Genomic DNA, 19,023 nt, shown 5'->3' with positions numbered 1-19,023 from the left:
AGCCAGGAGCTTGGCTCTCGGCTTTTGTGGCACCTCAGACTCTTCCCTGGGAGGTGTAGTGTTCCAGGCTGGCAGCATGCTGTGAACAATGAAAATTGTATTCTTTAGTCTCTTTCAATATGCTGTGACTTGGCAAGGGCTGAAAGCAAATCATGCACCTGCATAACCTTTTCAGCTTGACAAAGAAGCTCTCTCACTCCCCTTCTCACCCCTCCCTTCCACAGGAAATGCTCCCAGACGACAGCATGAACAAGCCCTAATTAAGTCTTTCCTCAGATCCCAACGTCTTTTCCTCCAACCACATCTTGGGTTTAGATGTGTAAGTAAGAAGAAGTGGAGAAATAAAATCAGGTATAAGATGCAGTTGGAAACTGGGAGCTATTTAATGGCAAGTAAAGCCTAAGACCTCGTCCCTCGTGGCCCTTTGGACAGTTCACACAGAACAAGAGACATAGTAAACTGATGGAGGAGTTAAGATGCTTTTGATGAAAAAACTGGTTGCAAATTATTTAAGAACATTTTCTCAGACTTTATGCATTTCTTATATTTGTGACTGTCTCTGAATAGAAGAATCTCAATGTCTTTCAGGATATTTAAGGATCATATACGTAAGGTGCCTCATGCTTCCTTGAGAAGTCTGTGAACATATCCTTACAATTATATGCAAAATTTTGGGCTTTGTTTACTTATCTGAAAAAGATAATCCATAGATTTTCTAATGTCTCCAGGGAGTTCAAGACCTACCACTTTCCGCAAAGTTTAAGAACCACTGGTATTATAGAAGAGAAAGAATGGGTCTAAAACAAAATCTGGAAGGATGGCCACGTCAGGAAGCCACAAAGACAGAGTGGAGCCTATGAAATGTTAGAGAAAGATGAAATTTCCAGGCATCCCCATGGGAGACAGTAGGGTGGTGAAGCTCATGCACTGTGGAATCATTTCATCTGAGCTCAGTCTAGTGTCTCCATCTATTAACTGTGCTGGCTGTGTGACCTGGGGAAGTTACATCTCCAAGCCTCAGTTTTCTAATCTATACAATGGGATGATAGTGCCTACCTCAGAGTTGTTGCAAGGATGAAGCGAGGCCATCCATGTAGCATACCTCCCTGCCTCCCTATTGGTATGATGTGCGTGTGTGTGTGTGTGTGTGTATGTGTTGTCCCTACCTCTACACATGTATTTTCCATTTTCTTGCCCACTTTATGCCTCTTTCTGGGCTAACTGAAGATTCAAGAAACTCTGAATTCTGTTATGCTGTTTTTTCTGATTTCTTTAGAAAAATAATCAGTGTGAGGTGATGTCCTTGGCTGAATACCCCAGCTCCACTAGGACTTGTCTGCTGCCCAGGCTGAGAGCCATGTATTTGAGTTTTTCCAACCAGGGTAAGGAGCAGTAGATGTTAGGAGCCTCGTGCCTAGAGCCAAGCGAACCAGCTTTTTCTGGGAAGGAGAGACCAAATCATCCTTAAGGATGGGGATGGTAGAATCTGTCTTCTGCAGTGCCCCAGATAGCAGCAACCTTAACTGCTGCCTCTGTGGCCTACTTCCCTTTGTAATTTGCACAATAGGCCAGAAGATGGAGCTCTTGACCCTGGAGTCAAGGGCCAGAGGCTCTGACTTTTTCCACATTTGTCCTGGAGAGAAGTCAGATTCACCAGACCTCCCAGGAATCACCACTACTTCTCAATTCCTTTCCCTACCCTACCTACTCCATCCAATTCTGCCATGGCTGGGACTTGCCTTCCAGGGGAGTGGGGGATGTGGGCACATCTTTCCTTTGGCCACCATCCTTGGCTCCTGAATTACCACGTTGCTAGAGTCAGTCTTTCTGATGCCCTGCCTCAGGTTTCCCCCTCTAATCCATTCTCCCCTAAGGGCAGATTTTGGAGATGGTACCATTTGTATAGGCCAATACAACATAGTGGTCAAGAACTCTAGAATCAGAGAGCTTGTCCTTGACTCATCTCCTCAGGTGAATCTTTCCCCACCTCCTCAGAGAAGTTCTCCCAATCCCATGCCAGTTACTCCTGTTCACATAACCCTTTATTTACTTAACAGTAGTGATTATAACTGGTGATTATCTTGTTTGATGACTTGTTTACTTTCTCCCACTTGATTGTAAGGCTCATGAGGCCAAGGACACTGTCTTAATTGCTGTTTTCCCAACATCTAACACAGGGCACGATACATAGGTTCTCAGCAAAAGTGTTTTGAATTAATAGATGAATGATGGAATCCCAGCTTCATGACTGCCTGACCTTGAGTAAGTTGCTTAACTTCACTGAGCCTCAGTTTTCTTACCTGCGAAATAGAAAAAGAGTAGAGACATTATGACTATTAAATGACACAATGCATTTATACCACTAAACCCAGGTTCTGGTGCATGGAAGTTTTCCCTAAAGCCTTCAGTGTCCTACTTTTTAGCATATATGAAAAATAAAGTCTGAATGAATTAGCCAGATCTCCACAATTTGATCACAGCCTTCTTTTTATTTTTTATTTTTTTGAGACAGGGTCTCACTCTCTTAGCTTGGCTGGAGTGGAGTGGTGTACTGAAGCCTCTCCTGGGCTCAGGTGATCCTCCCACTTCAGCTTCCTGAGGGGCTGGGACTACAGGTGCATGCCACCATGCCTGGCTAATTTTTTTGTATTTTAAAAACAGAGATGGAGTTTCTACATGTTGGCCCAGGTTGGTCTCGAACTGTTGGGTTCAAGGGATCCATCTGTCTTGGCCTCCCAAAGTGCTGGGATTACAGATGTGAGTCACCATGCCCAGCCCACAGCCTTTCTCTATCACAACTTTTACCTCCCACTGCTCTTCTCAATAACTTTCTGCTTTGGCCCAAATTGTGGCTACCGTGAATGGGCCATGTGCATTATTATTCCCTTTTTTTTTTTTTTGAGACGGAGTCTCGCGCTGTCGCCCAGGCTGGAGTGCAGTGGCTGGATCTCAGCTCACTGCAAGCTCCGCCTCCTGGGTTTGCGCCATTCTCCTGCCTCAGCCTCCCGAGTAGCTGGGACTACAGGCGCCCGCCACCTCGCCCGGCTATTTTTTTGTATTTTTAGTAGAGACGGGGTTTCACCGTGTTAGCCAGGATGGTCTCGATCTCCTGACCTCATGATCCGCCCGTCTCGGCCTCCCAAAGTGCTGGGATTACAGGCTTGAGCCACCGCGCCCGGCCTATTATTCTTAAGTCTTTGTCAAAGACTTGAGATGCTTGCTCTTCTTACCTTAGATCAGCTAAATCTTACCTATGTTTTCAGACTTAGCTCAAATCCGTGTCCTCTGTGAAACCTTCCTGAAGATCATTTTCTCTTCTGAATTTTTGTAATCTTCGTGGTTTATATAATATTACTCATTAACATATATCCTGTTTCCCTGATTAGCCTGTTAAGCTCCCTTGGAGATATATATCTTAGATTTCTCTGCCTCTACAGTGTTACTTGGGCCTGCCTGTTCATTAGTAGGTGTTCAATACATTTTTTATTAGATTGAATTAAAAGCATTCGTATTTACTAAGCACTTTCTATGTGCCTGGGATTCCTTGAGGCTCTGTTGAGTATACAGAAGGGCATAAGAAAAATAATCATTGCTTTCAAAGAACTTATAATATTCTAGTAAGCTAAAGTCAACATATAAAGTACTTAAATAACCACAGCACGGCAACTACTATAAGAAAAGTGCTTTGAGAATTCTGGGGAGGGTGAGATGACACCTGTTTGGGGTATCAGGGACAGTAGAATAAAGAAAGGCTTCTTGGAAGAGGTGGCTTTTGAGATTAACTTTGAAGGACGGTTAACATTTTGATGGACAAAAATGGGGATGAGGGTAGGATGTGAATTCCAGATTCAAGATGACAGGAATAGTAAAGAGATGGATGAAGTGTGTGGCAATGAACACTAAAACTCAGAGATGAGACACGAGGCTTATACAGGACATCAGAAAAACAATTCTGCTTCAGGGAAACTGAAGCCCAACCTTGTTTCCAATTTCAGGACCAACACAAAGGATGGTAAGCAGTGGTGGAAACTTTTAACATGTATCAGACTATGTTCCCCAACTGTAGCTTCTTTTGGGGCTGATAATTATTTGCAACAATTCTTCCCCTGACCCTAAATTTGGACCTACCTGAAGTCTGGTATTGTAGTGCATATAAAACAAAAGTCCCCATGGCCAGGCACGGTGGCTCACGCCTGTAATCACAGCACTTTGGGAGGCTGAGGCGGGTGGATCACCTGAGGTCAGGAGTTCCAGACCAGCCTGGCCAACATGGTGAAACCCCATCTCTACTAAAAATACAAAAAAATCACCCAGGCGTGGTGGCAGGCACCTGTAATCCCAGTTACTCAGGAGGCTGAGGCAGAAGAATCGCTTGAACTGGAGAGGCGGAAGTTGCAGTGAGCCAAGAACATGCCATTGCACACCACCAGCCTGGTCAACAAGAGTGAAACTTTGTCTCAAAAAACAAACAAACAAACCCAAAAACCCCAAAAGGTACCTTTCTTTTTCTTGAGGCGAGAGGGTTGCTTTGAGTTTAGCCAGACTCTCTTTTCTAATAAATCCAAACCAAATTGAATGCATTATTCATTATATTCTAACGTTGCGTTAGGTCAGTAGTTCTGTTGTTAAATAATAATTTGCCTTAGACCATTTCCTGGAAAAGTTGGAAGCCTTTTTGTGGAATTGCTTCAACAGTCATTCTCAGCTCAACCCTGTGATTTTTGCTTCTGACTTGAGACTCAAGAAGAAGACCTAAGTCATAGTGAGTCTGTGAGGGGGCCTGACACTGCCTGCCTTCTTCACTTTAATGCTCTTTAATCTGGCCATTAGCTCAAGGAGAAACAATTAATTTTAGAAGGCCCTCTCCCCTCATCCGCAATTACTTCCTCCTGCAATCGCGAAGGATGTTTCCCCGGAATTTAAACATCATCTCCCAAGGAATGAAATCAGAATAGGCAAAACCGACACTTTCGCAGTTTTCAAGGGTCAGGTGCAGCTGCAAATAGAAGCAGAGATTTTCTAGCAAGCAGTTGGAAGGACCTTCACGCCCAGAGGCCTCTGAAGGGAGGGAGGCGGTTTCCAAGGCAACCGGGCCCTGGAGCGGTTGGCTCCCCGGCTCCTCCCCCTCCCCGCAGTAGCCCAGGGTACCGCCGGACAGCGTCCTCTCGTGCTCCGCGCCCTGATTGGCTGCGCAGGCCGCTCGCTGATTGGTTGCGGCGGATGCCTCGCGGGCCGGTGGCTATGGAGGCGGCGGCGGTTGATGGTTGACCGTTGGCTCCGGGGTAGGGGTCGCCGTTCGAGTGATCTGCTCAGACCTGACGAGAGGGCGCAGGCTGCTGACGCTCGGCCTGGAGCCCGCGGGTGAGACCTAGTTCGGTTCCGCCATGCCGGCCGCCGGGAGTAACGAGCCGGACGGCGTCCTCAGCTATCAGGTAGGGCCCCGCCTCCCGCGCCTCCCGCTCCTCCCCGGGGCGCAGCCTCCTCATCCTCTACCCACCCTCCTTCCTTCTGTCCCCGAGCCCAGGCTTCCCAGGCCGCTCCCTGAGGGCGAGGGGAGGCCAGCCCGGGACACCAGGGGGCGCTCCGGGCGGTTGGGGACCGGGCCGGGGCTGCAAGAGAGTGACCTTGGGCCGAACCTGGGAGCTGGCCCATCTCTGCCGCATGCATTGCGCCGCCCGCCCAGGAGCCCTGACAGCCGGCGGGCTGCGACCTCTTGTTTTCCTAGCGTCTTTCCGTTGGAAGGGGCCGGCGTCTGGCCTCGCGTTGTCCTGCCCTAACGTGGGCAGAAAGGGTAGCCAGGGACCTTGCTCTGGTGGGGCACGTCTTCTCTTTGTGTTTTTATTTCTGGGGGTTTTTGGTTCCCCAGTGGTTCAGAGGAAAAGCCGGAAAAGACTGTGGAGACTGGGACTAATCCCCGATAGGGTGACCCGGTTTGTGACTCCCTCTGCCCCATTGCACAGACACTTGAAAACTTCTGGGTAGGGACTGCAAACTGGGCTGAGGATGTGTGGAGGGGTCAGGAACAGGTGCTTATTTAAGGGAATGAGAAAACCAAGGTTAAGTAACTGGTATTAGAACTGTTGGGGCGGCTAACGTAAGGAAAAGCATTGGACTAAGTGTTAGAGTCTGTAGGTTGAAATCCTACCTCTGCCTCACACAGACTTTGTGACCTTGAGTAAGTCACTTGCCTCTTTGAACCTCAGTTTCCCCAACTATTAAAATGGGAATAGTTATGTCTGCTTTGCTTGCTTCACAGGGTTGTTTTGAGGATGAGACGAAGTGCTGTTTGTGAAAGGGCTTTGTGGAGTAATGTTTATTATGTGACACTCAGTTAATGAGTTGCAGCCCATTGAATTCTCACTCCCCGTTTCCTGTGCAATCAGATGGTTTGGTTTCTGCTTTGGAAAGAGGGCTGGAAGAGGAGGCAAGTCTGAAGTGGAGGGCTCTGAAGACGGTAATGGGCCATCTCAGGAAGGATGACACATCTTGGAAACAAGTGCCATGTTGACCTCAGGGATGTTTTCCCAGAGGAGACAGGGGAAATATCCTGAGTTTGCAACAGAATGAGTATCAGACACTGACTCTCTCCTCTTCTTCCTGGTTAATAGTTTGTTACTATTAATAGAAGATACATTCTTATTTCCTTGCTCTGTCAGAAAAGAATATCTAAGATTTTGGAAAATCCATATCTAACCCCCTTAAAGCCTATTAAATGTATTCAATCTTTGGGATACAATGGTAAGAAAAAATAGGTAATGTTCTTGCCCTCCTGCAGCGTATCATCTAGTGGGGGAGAGGAGAGGTACTATTTTTAATCAAATATCACACAAATAAATGTTATAAACTGTGATAAATGCTTTGAAGAAAAATAGACAGTACCATAAGCGTGTATAACAGTGGTTCCAGCCATGGTCTCAGAGATTTGCTAAGGAAGAAAATCTGGGCAAAGAGCTAAAGGATGAATAAATGTTAACTGAGGGAAGAGGGGGATCACAGGGCCTGAGAGGCAAAGAGAACAGCTACACAAAAGAACTGTGGCAGAGGGGGACACACCTGGTTAGAGACCTTAGATAAGGCCAGTGTGGTGGAGCAACAAGGAGCAATGAGGGGAATGGTATGTGAGGTGTGTTCTGGGGTAATAACACACAGGGCCATTTGGAGCCCATGCTGAGGAAGTTGACATTTATCTGAGGAACAAGGGGAAGCCACTGAAGGGGTTTAAGTAGAGGGGAAAGGGAAGAGAGGGGGTCTCTCCTAACCAGGAGAGAGAAAGAGGGCAGGAGAGAGCAAATGAGATCATGAAAAGATTTTCTTTTTTTTTTCCTTTCTTTTTTTTTTTTTTTTTTTTGAGACAGTCTTGCTCTGTCACCCAGGCTGGAGTGCAGTGGCGTGATCTCCACTCACTGCAAGCTCTGTCTCCCAGGTTCACGCTATTCTCCTGCCTCAGCCTCCTGAGTAGTAGGGACTACAGGTGCCCACCACCACGCCCAGCTAATTTTTCGTATTTTTAGTAGAGACGGGGTTTCACTGTGTTAGCCAGGATGGTCTCGATCTCCTGACCTCGTGATCTGCCCGCCTCGGCCTCCCAAAGTGCTGGGATTACAGGTGTGAGCCACCGCGCCCCGCCCAGATTTTCCTATTGAAAGATTTCTTTGGCTGCAGTGGGGAGAATAGGTTGGAACGGATGTGAGGATACAGTGTCCTTAACATGCCCAATGTTAACAGGTTGTATTATTGAGGGCATCATGATCCTTAGGTTTCTGTTAGTGTTCTGTGAGTAGGATAGATCTGGAGTAGGATAGAAAATATCTCCTTTATATCTAGTTTGTGAAACTTTCATGGGTGGTAGGGTGAGGAGAAGAAAAGGAATACAATGGGAACAGTAGGACCTCATGAAGGCTGGAGTCACGTAATATAGACAAATGGGAACTTGAGAGATAGGGAGGAAAAGAGAATGAGGGTAGAAGGAGGAAGGGAGATGGGGATGACTCGCGGGAGAGACAGTCAACTGATTGGCAATGACCAGTTAAACCTTCTGTGTGCCAATTAGGCTGTGTGGAGATGGGCCTTGTAAAGTGAGCAGATTGTGTAACTTGATGTAAATGGAGAGGTTCCAGACATCACCTCTAAATATCATAAGGCTGTGCTGTTTTCGAAGATGTGAGCTACTGCCCTAGCCTTCTAACAGTTCCCTCTGCTTTCTTTCTTGCCATTCTATAAGACTACTCTCCACATGGCAGCCGCAGGGAGCTTTTAAAAACACAAATCAGATCATGTCACATCTTATCTTGAAACCCTTCAGTGGCTTCCTGGTGCATTTTAGAATAAAATCCAAACTCTTTATCATGGCCTACCAAGCCTGAATACAATCAGGCTCTAGTCCACCCTCCCAGGACTGCCTCTCCTCCACTCTCTTTCTTGCACCTCCTCTGGCTTTCTGTTTCTTCAATACAGTGAGTCTTGCATACTTCAGGACCTTTGTTCCTGTCATTCCCTCTGCCCAGGATGCTGTTTTACCCAGGTCCTCTCATGATTCAACTGGAGTATCACTTCCTCAGAGTGGCTTTCTCTGAACCTTCATCCCAGTCACTCTCTTTAAGATGATCCTGTTTTATTTTCTTATAACATATGACTTGTTATAACAACTAAACTGTTCTTCTTTTGGTTTCTTGTTTGTTTGTTTATTTATTTATTTATTTATTTATTTTTTTGAGACGGAGTCTCGCTCTGTCGCCCAGGCTGGAGTGCAGTGGCTGGATCTCAGCTCACTGCAAGCTCCGCCTCCCGGGTCTACGCCATTCTCCTGCCTCAGCCTCCCAAGTAGCTGGGACTACAGGCGCCCGCCACCTCGCCCAGCTAGTTTTTTGTATTTTTTTAGTAGAGACGGGGTTTCACCGTGTTAGCCAGGCTGGTCTCGATCTCCTGACCTCATGATCCGCCCGTCTCGGCCTCCCAAAGTGCTGGGATTACAGGCTTGAGCCACCTCGCCCGGCCGGTTTCTTGTTTATTATGATCTCAGTTAGAAGCTTCTTGAGGGCAGGGGACAAGCAGAAAATCTGGTCACCTAGCACAGTGCCTGGTATAAAATTGGTGCTCAATTGCATATGTGAATGAGCAGCTCTCCCGTATCCAAAGCCAGATGCCTCCCCTTAAGGAGCTCAAGGTCTAGTCAGGATTGGCACAGAGTGACAGATGGCCATTACTTCATTACACAATGTCTCTTCCCTCTGTGTTGTGTCTTTGCTCAGGCATTGAAGCTGGAAAATCTTTCCCCTCCTCTCCACCTAGAATATTCCATTTTAACCTTCAAGGTCTGGCTCCATATCATTATATTATATTCGTCACTCACTCCCTCTGCTCACAACACCTACCAAGTACTATCTTCCACGAACCCTTACTTGTGGAATATACATATTCATCTCTGCTGCTCACGTGACAGCTCCATTTACTGTCACTGTTAACTTTTATTGAGTGCTTGCCTTGTGCTAGGCACTATGCTAAGTGTTTTCCATGCATTATCTCACTTAATGCTCTCTTTAACCCTGAGAATTATGCAACTTTATTATCTTTTCCAAATGAGAAAGCAAAGATAATAGAGAGGTTAAGTAATTCTTTTTTTTAATTTTTTTTTTTTTTGAGATGGAATTTCACTCTTGTTGCCCAGGCTGGAGTGCAGTGGCACAATCTCAGTTCACTGCACCCTCCACCTCCCAGGTTCAAGCGATTCTCCTGCCTCAGCCTCTCGAGTAGCTGGGATTACAGGTGCCTGCCACCACCCTTGGCTAATTTTTTGTATTTTTGGTAGAGACGGGGTTTCACCGTGTTGGCCAGGCTGGTCTCAAACTCCTGACCTCAGGTGATCCACCTGCCTTGACCTCCCAAAGTGCTGGGATTATAGGCATGAGCCACCTGGCCCGGCATAGAGAGGTTAAGTAATTCTAAGTGCCGGAGTTGCTTGTGGCCCTGCCAGACCCAGGACTGCGTCTCTCCAAAGGATGTGCCCTTAGTCACTGTGCGTTACTGTGGTTGTGTCTTTGATGCCTGTATCAGTACCTGGCCCTGAATAAGCACTAACTAAGTGTTTGGGAAGACAGGATGGGAAGAGACTGCAACAAGGGAGGCCAGCTAGGAGGCCATTGGTGTAATTCAGGATGAGTTAATGAAGACCTACATTAGTCGTCATTTCGATGAGATCTCTGAACGTGGTTATGAAATTTTTATTTATTTTTGAGACAGGGTCTCACTTTGTTGCCCAGGCTGGAGTGCAGTGGCATGATCTCAGCTCACTGCAGCCTTGACCTCCTGGGCTCAAGTGATCCTTCCACCTCAGGCTCCCTAGTAGTTGAAACTACAGACATGAACCACTATGCCCAGCTTTTTTTTTTTTTAATTTTAATTTTTATAGAGACAGAGTCTCACTATGTTGCCCAGGCTGGTCTTGAATCCCTGTTCTCAAGCGATCCTCGCCCCTTGGCCTCCTGAAGTGCTGGGATTATAGGCATCACCACCACGCTCAGCCAGTTATTGAAATTTTAAGAGTCAATGAGCTTTTAATAGGGAGTAGTAATAGAGGAAGGAAGTCAGAAAGCTTTAAGGAAAGCCCCTACTTTGGACTGGAACTGGGGACACCTGGTAGCTTCACAGTTCTCCTGATAAGCACTTTCAGAACAAGCAGAAGGAGGTGTTGAAAGAGAAAACTGGTGAGGTTGGAACCCTTGAGCCAAGTGGTGCTGGGGACTGAAGGAAAGTTCAGGGAGGGTAAAAGTGGTAGATGGGGAAGCATGTGAATTTGGGCAATTTATGTGGATCAGGTCCACTCAGAATGGAAAATTTTGCAGAAATCTTCAGAATAATAACCCCTGGTAAGTGGGTGATAATTGAGAAACATGGCTGATGGGAGTAGGGTTACACCCCATGTCTTATGATGAACCTGAAAAAGCTCTAAGACAAGAGTTCTGAAGGAGACCTGGATTCTAGTGCCCAGTGACTGTGGCACATGTTGGAGCTCAGTAAATATTTGCTGAGCGAATGAATGAATGGCTCTGTAGGGAGTGGGTCAACTTTTCTGAGGGTTATAGTCAGTTTATGGTAAGCAATCAGTAAATATTTGCTCATATTATTGAATAAAAATATCAACTGTAGATAGCAGTTTCTCTTCTCACTACGTTGCACATACCCCTCCACCCTCTCCTCACACATACTAGGTATTCTTTCCATATGTAAGAATTGGGGAACCTGTGGGCATTCTTTTTATCTGGTTTTCCCAGATCTGCTGGGGAGCTTCAGTAGGAGAGATGTGGGCAGACTTGCCAAGCAGAGACTTGAGCAGAGAATTGGGGACAATTCAGACTGCAAATTTACTTCAAAATTTGTAGGTAATTGTCTTAGCTCATGGTTTGCTTTGGCAAGGGTAGACAGGGTCATGGTAGTAATCAGGACACAGAAAAGCAATCATGTCTATTCTAAATCTGCTGCCAGGTAACAGCAACAGATCTTAGATAATGGAGAGGTTGGTTGTTTCCCATAGGTAGTAAGAAGTTTACTGATCCTGGTCTTGGTAGTCAGGAAGTCATAATATATGTATTGGTTTTCAATTTCTGCCATAACAAATTACCACATATTTGGTGGCTTAAAAAACACAAATTTATCATCTAACACTTCTATAGTTCGGAAATCTGATACAGGTCTCACTGGACTAAAATCAAAGTGTTGGTGGGACTGTTTCTTTCTCGAAGTTCTAGGAGAGAATATGTTTCCTTGCCTTTGCCATCTTCTAGAGACTGCCTGCATTCCTTGGCTCATAGTTCCCTTCCTCCATCTCCAAAGCCAGAAACATAGCATCTCTCAGAACCTACTTTTGTCATCAGATTTTTCTCTGACTCTAGTCTTCCATCTCTCTCTTTCACGTTAAGGATCCTTATTATTACATTGAGATTATATAATGGTTTTCATAATTTAGGAGGATCTCCTTATTGTAAGATCAGCTGATTAGCAACCTTACCTCCGTCTGCAACCTTAATTCCTCTTTGCCATTATAAGGCAACATATTCACAAACTCTAGGGATTAGGATGTGCATCTCTTTAGAGGACTATTAATCTCTCTATCACAGTGTACTATCTAGTAATCTATACTGAACAGGAGTGACTCCAAGTGGGGTTCAGCAAAAGAATCACTGAGAAACCAGAGCTGTTTTGGAATTTTAAGCCTCTGGCAGGCTGCTGAACAGTTAGAATGGGAAGCTCATGGGTATTCACGAGCTCATGGCCACTGAGAAGAGGAAGTCTAGAATAGCTGCATGAGTCCTCGTGGATTTTTTTTTTTCTATAGGGTGTTTTCATTCAGTGAGAAAGTATTTGAGGGCATTGGAGAGTTGGGGACCCATGGGTTAGATTTGGTGATGGGCTCTCCAAAGGGCCAGCATTCTGAGGCTCTGCTGGATAAAGAGGAGGATGGAAGTGAATAAGGAGATGAAGAACTATTGGAGGTCTGGTCAGTAAAGGACAGTTTGGGGTGCAGGATTCTGGAGCGCTAACGATTTAAGAAAGTAATAATGTGGATCTTAAGCTATTCTTAACTGTGGGCATTAATCCCTGATTAGTCCCTCTGACTAAATGGCCAGGTTCTTTGCTTTTGGCAGTCTTAGCATACTGACTTACTCATGTTAGTAAGGAACACAGACTTGACTAGAGTTCTTATCCCACTTAGCTTTTGTGAGATCTTAGCCTTGATTTAGAACTGTTTTGAGAATTAAGTGAGGCAATATATGTAAAACACAATGTGAGGTATATAAGTGTATTACCTTGGTTTGCTGATTAGAAACCCTGGAAATGGCTGGGTGTGGTGGCTCACACCTGTAATACCAGCACTTTTGCTACTCGTGCTGCTGAAGCAGGACAATTACTTGAACCCGGGAGACGGAGGTTGCAGTGAGCTGAGATGGCACCTCTGCACTCTCCAGCCTGGTGACAGAGCAAGACTCTGTCTCAAAACAAACCAACAAACCCTGGAAATCATATCTATATTTGTTGATTTTTAAATAGTTGAATGTATTAGAACTCAATAAACACTTGACTTTTTTGGGGGGGCTCTTGGCAGGGTTAGCGGTGGGAGTGAAGTAGAATGGTATTGTATATACCCTCTGAAAACACTGAAAAAGATGAAAGGGTTCTTTGAGGTAAAAAGTCTGAGACCTACTGCAGGAAAGGAGGTGGGATTCATTTGGGCAGGTCCACCACCACGCAGGTCCAGAGAGGAGCCTCAGGGGAAGTGTGTTAGAGAGAGAGCTTGAGGTGGGCTCTGCTCCCCACCTTCCCTGTCCCCTGTAACCTCTGTGGCTGCTTCCAGGAGCTGGGGCCATTATGTAAGACTTAGCTCTGCCCGTGCCTTTTAATTTCCATTTACTGTAAGTGAGAATCTGGTCTGCTACTCAGTTATAATTCATTCATTTTTCAAGGCTCATAACAATGCTTTCTCTCTCAAGGCTTGCTTTGCAATTTCAGCATTTTAATATGTATTTAACCCTCTTAGTTCTTTTTATCTATCTAGTCCTTGAGGTAGGCACTCAAGTCAATTCACATTTACGTAGTGGGTCATTATCAGTGAACTAAGAGGAAGTTCAGAAAAGAGGATACTCAGAAATAGGGTTTTTTCCGTCCCCCTTCCCTCCCCTCCCCTCCCCATTCCCTCCCCTCCCCTCCCCATTCCCTCCCCTCCCCTCCCCTTCCCTCCCCTCCTCTCATCTCTCCTTTCCTTTCCCTTCTCTCCTAAGCTTATATAATGTGTTTCTCATGATTCTAATCTTTTCTGAGTCACAAGCCCCTTTGAGAATCTGATGAAAGTTATGGACCCTCTCCCAGGAAAAGTGCACATTCACACATATTCCCACAGATCCTCTGAAGCCCATTTACAAGCACCCTAGAAATCCATGGACCACAATTGAGAGAACTTTTTTGCCATAAATAAATGATAGTATCAGAGGAAATAATAGCTAATTTGTGAGAAATCTGCAGCAAGCACAGACCAAAGAGACCTGATGTTCCTTTCTTTTCATTTTTAATGATTTCAAACACACTCTGTATGTGCCTGAAATTTATGGATCATTTCAAGCATATAGCAAAGTAGAGAGATTTTTGCATAGTGGGTCATCATGTACCCATGACTTGGCTTCAACAATGAACACACCATCTGGTTTTTTTTTTTTTGAGACAGGGTCTTGCTCTGTTGGCCATGCTGGAGTTCGGTGGTGCAAACACAGCTCATTAGAGCCTCCAACTCCTGGGCTCAAGCAATTCTTCCACCTGAGCCTCCAGAGTAGCTGGGACTACAGGCCCATACCACCACACCCAGCTAATTTCTGAATTTGTTGTAGGGACGAGGTTTCACTATGTTACCCAGGCTGGTCTCGAACTCCTAGCCTCAAGCGATCCTCCCACCTCAGCTTCCAAAGCTCTGGGGTTATAGGCATCAGTCACAGAGCCTGGCCACACAATCTTGTTTCATCTATGTTCATCTATTCTCCAAATCTCAGACATATTATTTCATGAGTAAAAATTTCAGTGTGTAGCCCTAAAGATTAAAGACTCTTTTAAAAAACGACATAACTGCCATAACACAAGATGATTATACTGAAAAAATAGTTTCCTAATATAATCAAATTTTCATTTAGTTGTTTACATTTATGCGAGTACCTTGTAGTTTTTTTTTTTTTTAAATACTTGCTTTATTTGAACCAGGATTCAAACAAAGTCCACACATTCACATTCAAGCCTGACCTTTCAAATGCTTTCGCTAATGGTTATTGACAGTGGCTCTGTTTTCTTTGGCAAGACAAAGAAAATGGATGAACAATTATTCAGTGAATTTAGGCTGTGGTTAACCAATCTAAATTAAGGAAACTAACAGCAAGAAAGTTTTTCAATCTGAATTTTTCAGATGATTGACCTTGCTCTTTATATTTTGCAGTTACAATTTTAAAGAAATCAATCATCTCTCCTACCCTCCCTCCCTCTGTTCCTCTGGATTCCCACTGTGTTCTCTGCTATGTCAGGTGTCTGAAGATAGTACCAAGTATTATAATTAATTGATTCCTATCCTCTGGATATTAAAAACCAGTAGGGGAGCCAAAATGAATAATTATTCATATATATAATTATTTATATATATAGTTTTATGAGAAAACATCTGATCAATTATCAAAGAGTTTATAAAACTAATAAACATTCATTGAAATGTATGGGATACTTACCATGTGCTGGACATTGTACTGGGTGCTGGGTAGATATTGATGAATATAAGACACAGTACCCATCCTTCTAGAACTTTTGAGGGGACACAGTCTGGATTTTGCTGATTGTATTCCCATGGTGTTGTTTTTCAAGGAACTGTGTTTTATTGTACTTTCAGTAAACTGGTATTTGGATTTAGAGGCTTGATCAGATTCAGGGACAATTTAATTGGTAAGATTACCTCATGGGTGGTGATATGGTCTCTCATTAGGAGGCATACAATGTCTGATTGTCTCTTCTTTGTGATGTTAGTGGCTGTTGAAAATCAGTGCAATCCATTAGGGATTGCAAAATGGTTCTGTTCCATCATTCCCTTTTCATGTATTCTCTTCCATAATGAGAAGCTTTTCTCATCTACTCTGTGGTACCACTCTATGGTACAGTTTATCTAGGAAACGCCAGATAAATTATTTGCCAGTTTTCAAAGTAATGAGTTGGTTCATTAGTGTTATCCTCCAAATGTGACCAATTAGTTAATTTTAAAAGTGACCGTGTGAGGCCAGGTGTGGTGGCTCACACCTGTAATCCTAGCACTTTGGGAGGCTGAGGAAGGAAGATCACTTGAGCTTAGGAGTTTGAGACCAGCCTGGGCAACATAGTGAGACCCCCCAACTCTGCCACCTCTCTATTTTAAAAATAAATAAATAAACAAATAAAATAAAAGTGACCTTGTGAAGTGAACTCATCAATCTTAACATATTGACATGGTCAATCTGTTGTAGGCATTACCCTACTGATGCTCAAATTGTCCTATTTTTTGGCAAGAGACCCCTTTAAATTGGCTCCTGAGTCCTTAGGACACAACCCTAGTTGTCTTTGAGTGCTTCCTTAGTATCTAACATAATAAGATGTTTTAGATTTACCTTGTACATTTCCTGGCTGGGACCTATGACCAACCATTTCTCCAAGGAGCTCTGATTCCTTTTATTACAAAATGGTATTTTAAGAGACTATAATGTAGGTACTAATTATACTCATTGCTACTGATTGATCATTTTTTTCTAAGCCTTTGAGTGGGCAGAGCTAGAAAATATAAATTTGTAAATTTAAAAACATTAAAAATAAAAACACATTATATATTATTGTTGATACTTCCAATTCAAATTTAGGACTGCATGGCTCTTATTTACCTTTTGTCTTAAAACTGTATCTCCTTTCTCCCTTGCCAAGAATCCCAGTCCTCAGCCGCATTGGGAGTGACAGAATAAGTTCACATAGCTACTTGTTTGTTTTATCTCACAACACACAACAAGCCTCAGAATACCAACACCAGCACTACAACCAAAAATAAGATAACCAAAAGCAGTTTGAGATCTTTTAAAATTCTTCTTTGTCCTTCGAGTATATGCCACTAAGGATGTTCAGTCAGTTTATTATGTTTTAATGTTACTTAGATTGATTTCTCTTGGAATTTACACTATCAATTTGACCTTTGTTTTCATTTTGTTTTTGATTTTGGGGAATTACTTTAAAAATTTTAATTTTACGTTATGTAAATTATTTACAAAATAAGGTATATTCAAAAAAGTCTAGCTTCTGTCTTTGTCTCTTGCATCTTATTCTCTCCTTCCTCTCTAGGTAACTATGTAAAAAAATCTTTTGTGACTTTTTCTTCTTTTATTTGTTATTTATTTATTTATTTATTTATTTGAGATGGAGTCTCGCGCTGTCATCCAGGCTGGAGTGCAGTGGCGTAATCTTGGCTCACTGCAACCTCTGCCTCCTAGGTTCAAGCGATTCTCCTGCCTTAGCCTCCCAAGTAGCTGGGATTATAGGCGTGCACCACCATACCTGGCTAATTTTTGTATTTTTAGTAGAGATGGGGTTTCACCATGTTGGCAAGGCTGGTCTTGAACTCCTGACCTCAAGTGATCCACCTGCCTTGGGCTCCCAGAGTGCTGAGATTATAGGCATGAGCCGCCGTGGTCGGCCTATTTGTTTTAAAATGTAAGCAAACACTTATGTTCCAACACCCTTTCTTAGATAAAAGGTAGCAAATCATACAGTTTTCTCCATCTTGCTTTTTAAACTTAACGTTATATTGTGGAGTCTCCATTTTTCCATGGTAGTAATAATATATAATTTTAAGTGTCTATAAAGCTAATTTAATAAATGAAATATCCTAAGTAGATATTAGACTATTTTATTTACTTCCCTAAAAATTTGTTTATTCCAGTTGGCCTCAAAAACTGTATTTGAATCTTCCCATTGGGAAAATGGATTGCCTTATGTTCAGAGTTGTCTTATTTGGGAGCATAGATGATAACTACAAAATAGTAACTTTGGAACAGTAAGCTGGAAACTTGAGGGGGTTCCAGAAGGAAGGTGATATTGTTTGGCTATTTGTCCCCACCAAATATGTTAAAATGTAATCCCCCAATGTTGGAGACGGGGTCTGGTGGGAGATGTTTGAGTCATGGGGTCAGATGCCTCATGAATGTCATGGTGCCATCCTCACAGTAATGAATGAGTTCTTGCTCTGAGTTCACACAAGATCTGGTTGTTTAAAAGTCTGGGCCCTCCCTTCTCTCTTGTCCCCTGTCTTTCCATGTTATATGCCAGCTTCCCTTTTGCCTTCTGCCATGATTGTGAGCTTCCTGACTCTCTCACCAGAAGCAGATGCTAGCACCACACTTCCTGTACAACCTGCAGAACTGTGAGCCAAGATAAACCTATTTTCTTAATAAATTACCCAGTCTCAGGTATTCCGTTATAGCAACGTAAACGGACTAATACAGGAGAGGTGGGGATTTAATGTGCTGGAGAGTTTGGGGAAGTGGGATGTTAGATGACTGGATGACCTGACAATATGAGCAAAGGCATGAAGGTGGGAATGTGCACAGTGTTCTCGGGATCAGTCAGCTTGGCTGGAGTTGCAGGTTTGAGAAGGGAAATAGATTGCCAGGGAAATCAGCTAAGAGTTTTTTTGAAATAATTCAGGGTCTTGTGATTCAGGGTATTGATAGGATAGGTGCCATTATATTCATTCTTTTAAAACGTTTAAATTTTATTTTGAAATTGACAAGTAATATTTAAGTAATATTGTAGATATTCATTGGGGTGCATAGTGATGTTTCAATACATTTAATGTATAGTGATCAGATCAGAGTAATTAGCATATCTATCATTTAAAACATTTATTATTTCTTTGTGTTGAGGTTACTCAATATCTTCCTTCTAGCTGTTTGAAACTCTATATTATAGTCATCCTACTGTAGTATAGAACACTAGAACTTACTCTTCCTATACAGTTGTAATTTTTTATCCTTTAGCAAATCTCTCCCTACCCTCTTCCCCCTTGCCTTCCCAGTCTCTAATATTCTCTGTTATACTTCTTATTTCTATGAGATCAACTTTTTTTAGCTTCCACATATGAGTGAGAACATGCAGTGTTTAACTTTCTGTTCCTGGCTGGCTTCACTTAAGATAATGTCCTTCAGTTCCAACCATATTGCCTCAAATGACAGGATTTTATCCTTTTTATGGCTGAATAGTATTCCATTGTGTATATATGCCACATTTTCTTTTCTTTTTTTTTTTTTTTTTGAGACGGAGTCTTGCTCTGTCGCCCAGGCTGGAGTGCGGTGGCCGGATCTCGGCTCACTGCAAGCTCCGCCTCCCGGGTTTACGCCATTCTCCTGCCTCAGCCTCCCGAGTAGCTGGGACTGCAGGTGCCCGCCACCTCGCCCGGCTAGTTTTTTTGTATTTTTTTAGTAGAGACGGGGTTTCACCGTGTTA

General features: G+C 43.6%; 1 protein-coding gene and 1 long non-coding RNA gene across 2 annotated transcripts in view; one reads left to right on the top strand and one right to left on the bottom strand.

Annotated features, from left to right (window-relative positions):
• Positions 1-2,024: 2,024 nt before the first annotated feature.
• On the bottom strand, positions 2,025-5,074 carry LOC105474342 (uncharacterized). The gene is made up of 2 exons (XR_982753.2): positions 4,499-5,074; positions 2,025-2,300 (listed from the first exon to the last, which is right to left on the bottom strand). It is a non-coding gene; the product is annotated as an uncharacterized lncRNA (long non-coding RNA).
• A 152-nt stretch (positions 5,075-5,226) lies between these two features.
• Positions 5,227-19,023, top strand: part of LOC105474344 (solute carrier family 4 member 8) — an 81,853-nt gene continuing 68,056 nt past the window's right edge. Inside the window, exon 1 of the mRNA XM_071071699.1 lies at positions 5,227-5,432. Coding sequence (XP_070927800.1) covers positions 5,385-5,432 — 48 coding nt within the window. The 5' untranslated portion in view covers positions 5,227-5,384. The remainder of the gene's footprint in view (positions 5,433-19,023) is intronic.

This window comes from Macaca nemestrina, chromosome 10 (genome assembly GCF_043159975.1).
Source record: "Macaca nemestrina isolate mMacNem1 chromosome 10, mMacNem.hap1, whole genome shotgun sequence".
Lineage (NCBI taxonomy): Eukaryota > Metazoa > Chordata > Mammalia > Primates > Cercopithecidae > Macaca > Macaca nemestrina.
The sequence above is the reverse complement of the archived record's forward strand: the minus strand, read 5'-3'. Positions and strand labels throughout refer to the sequence as shown.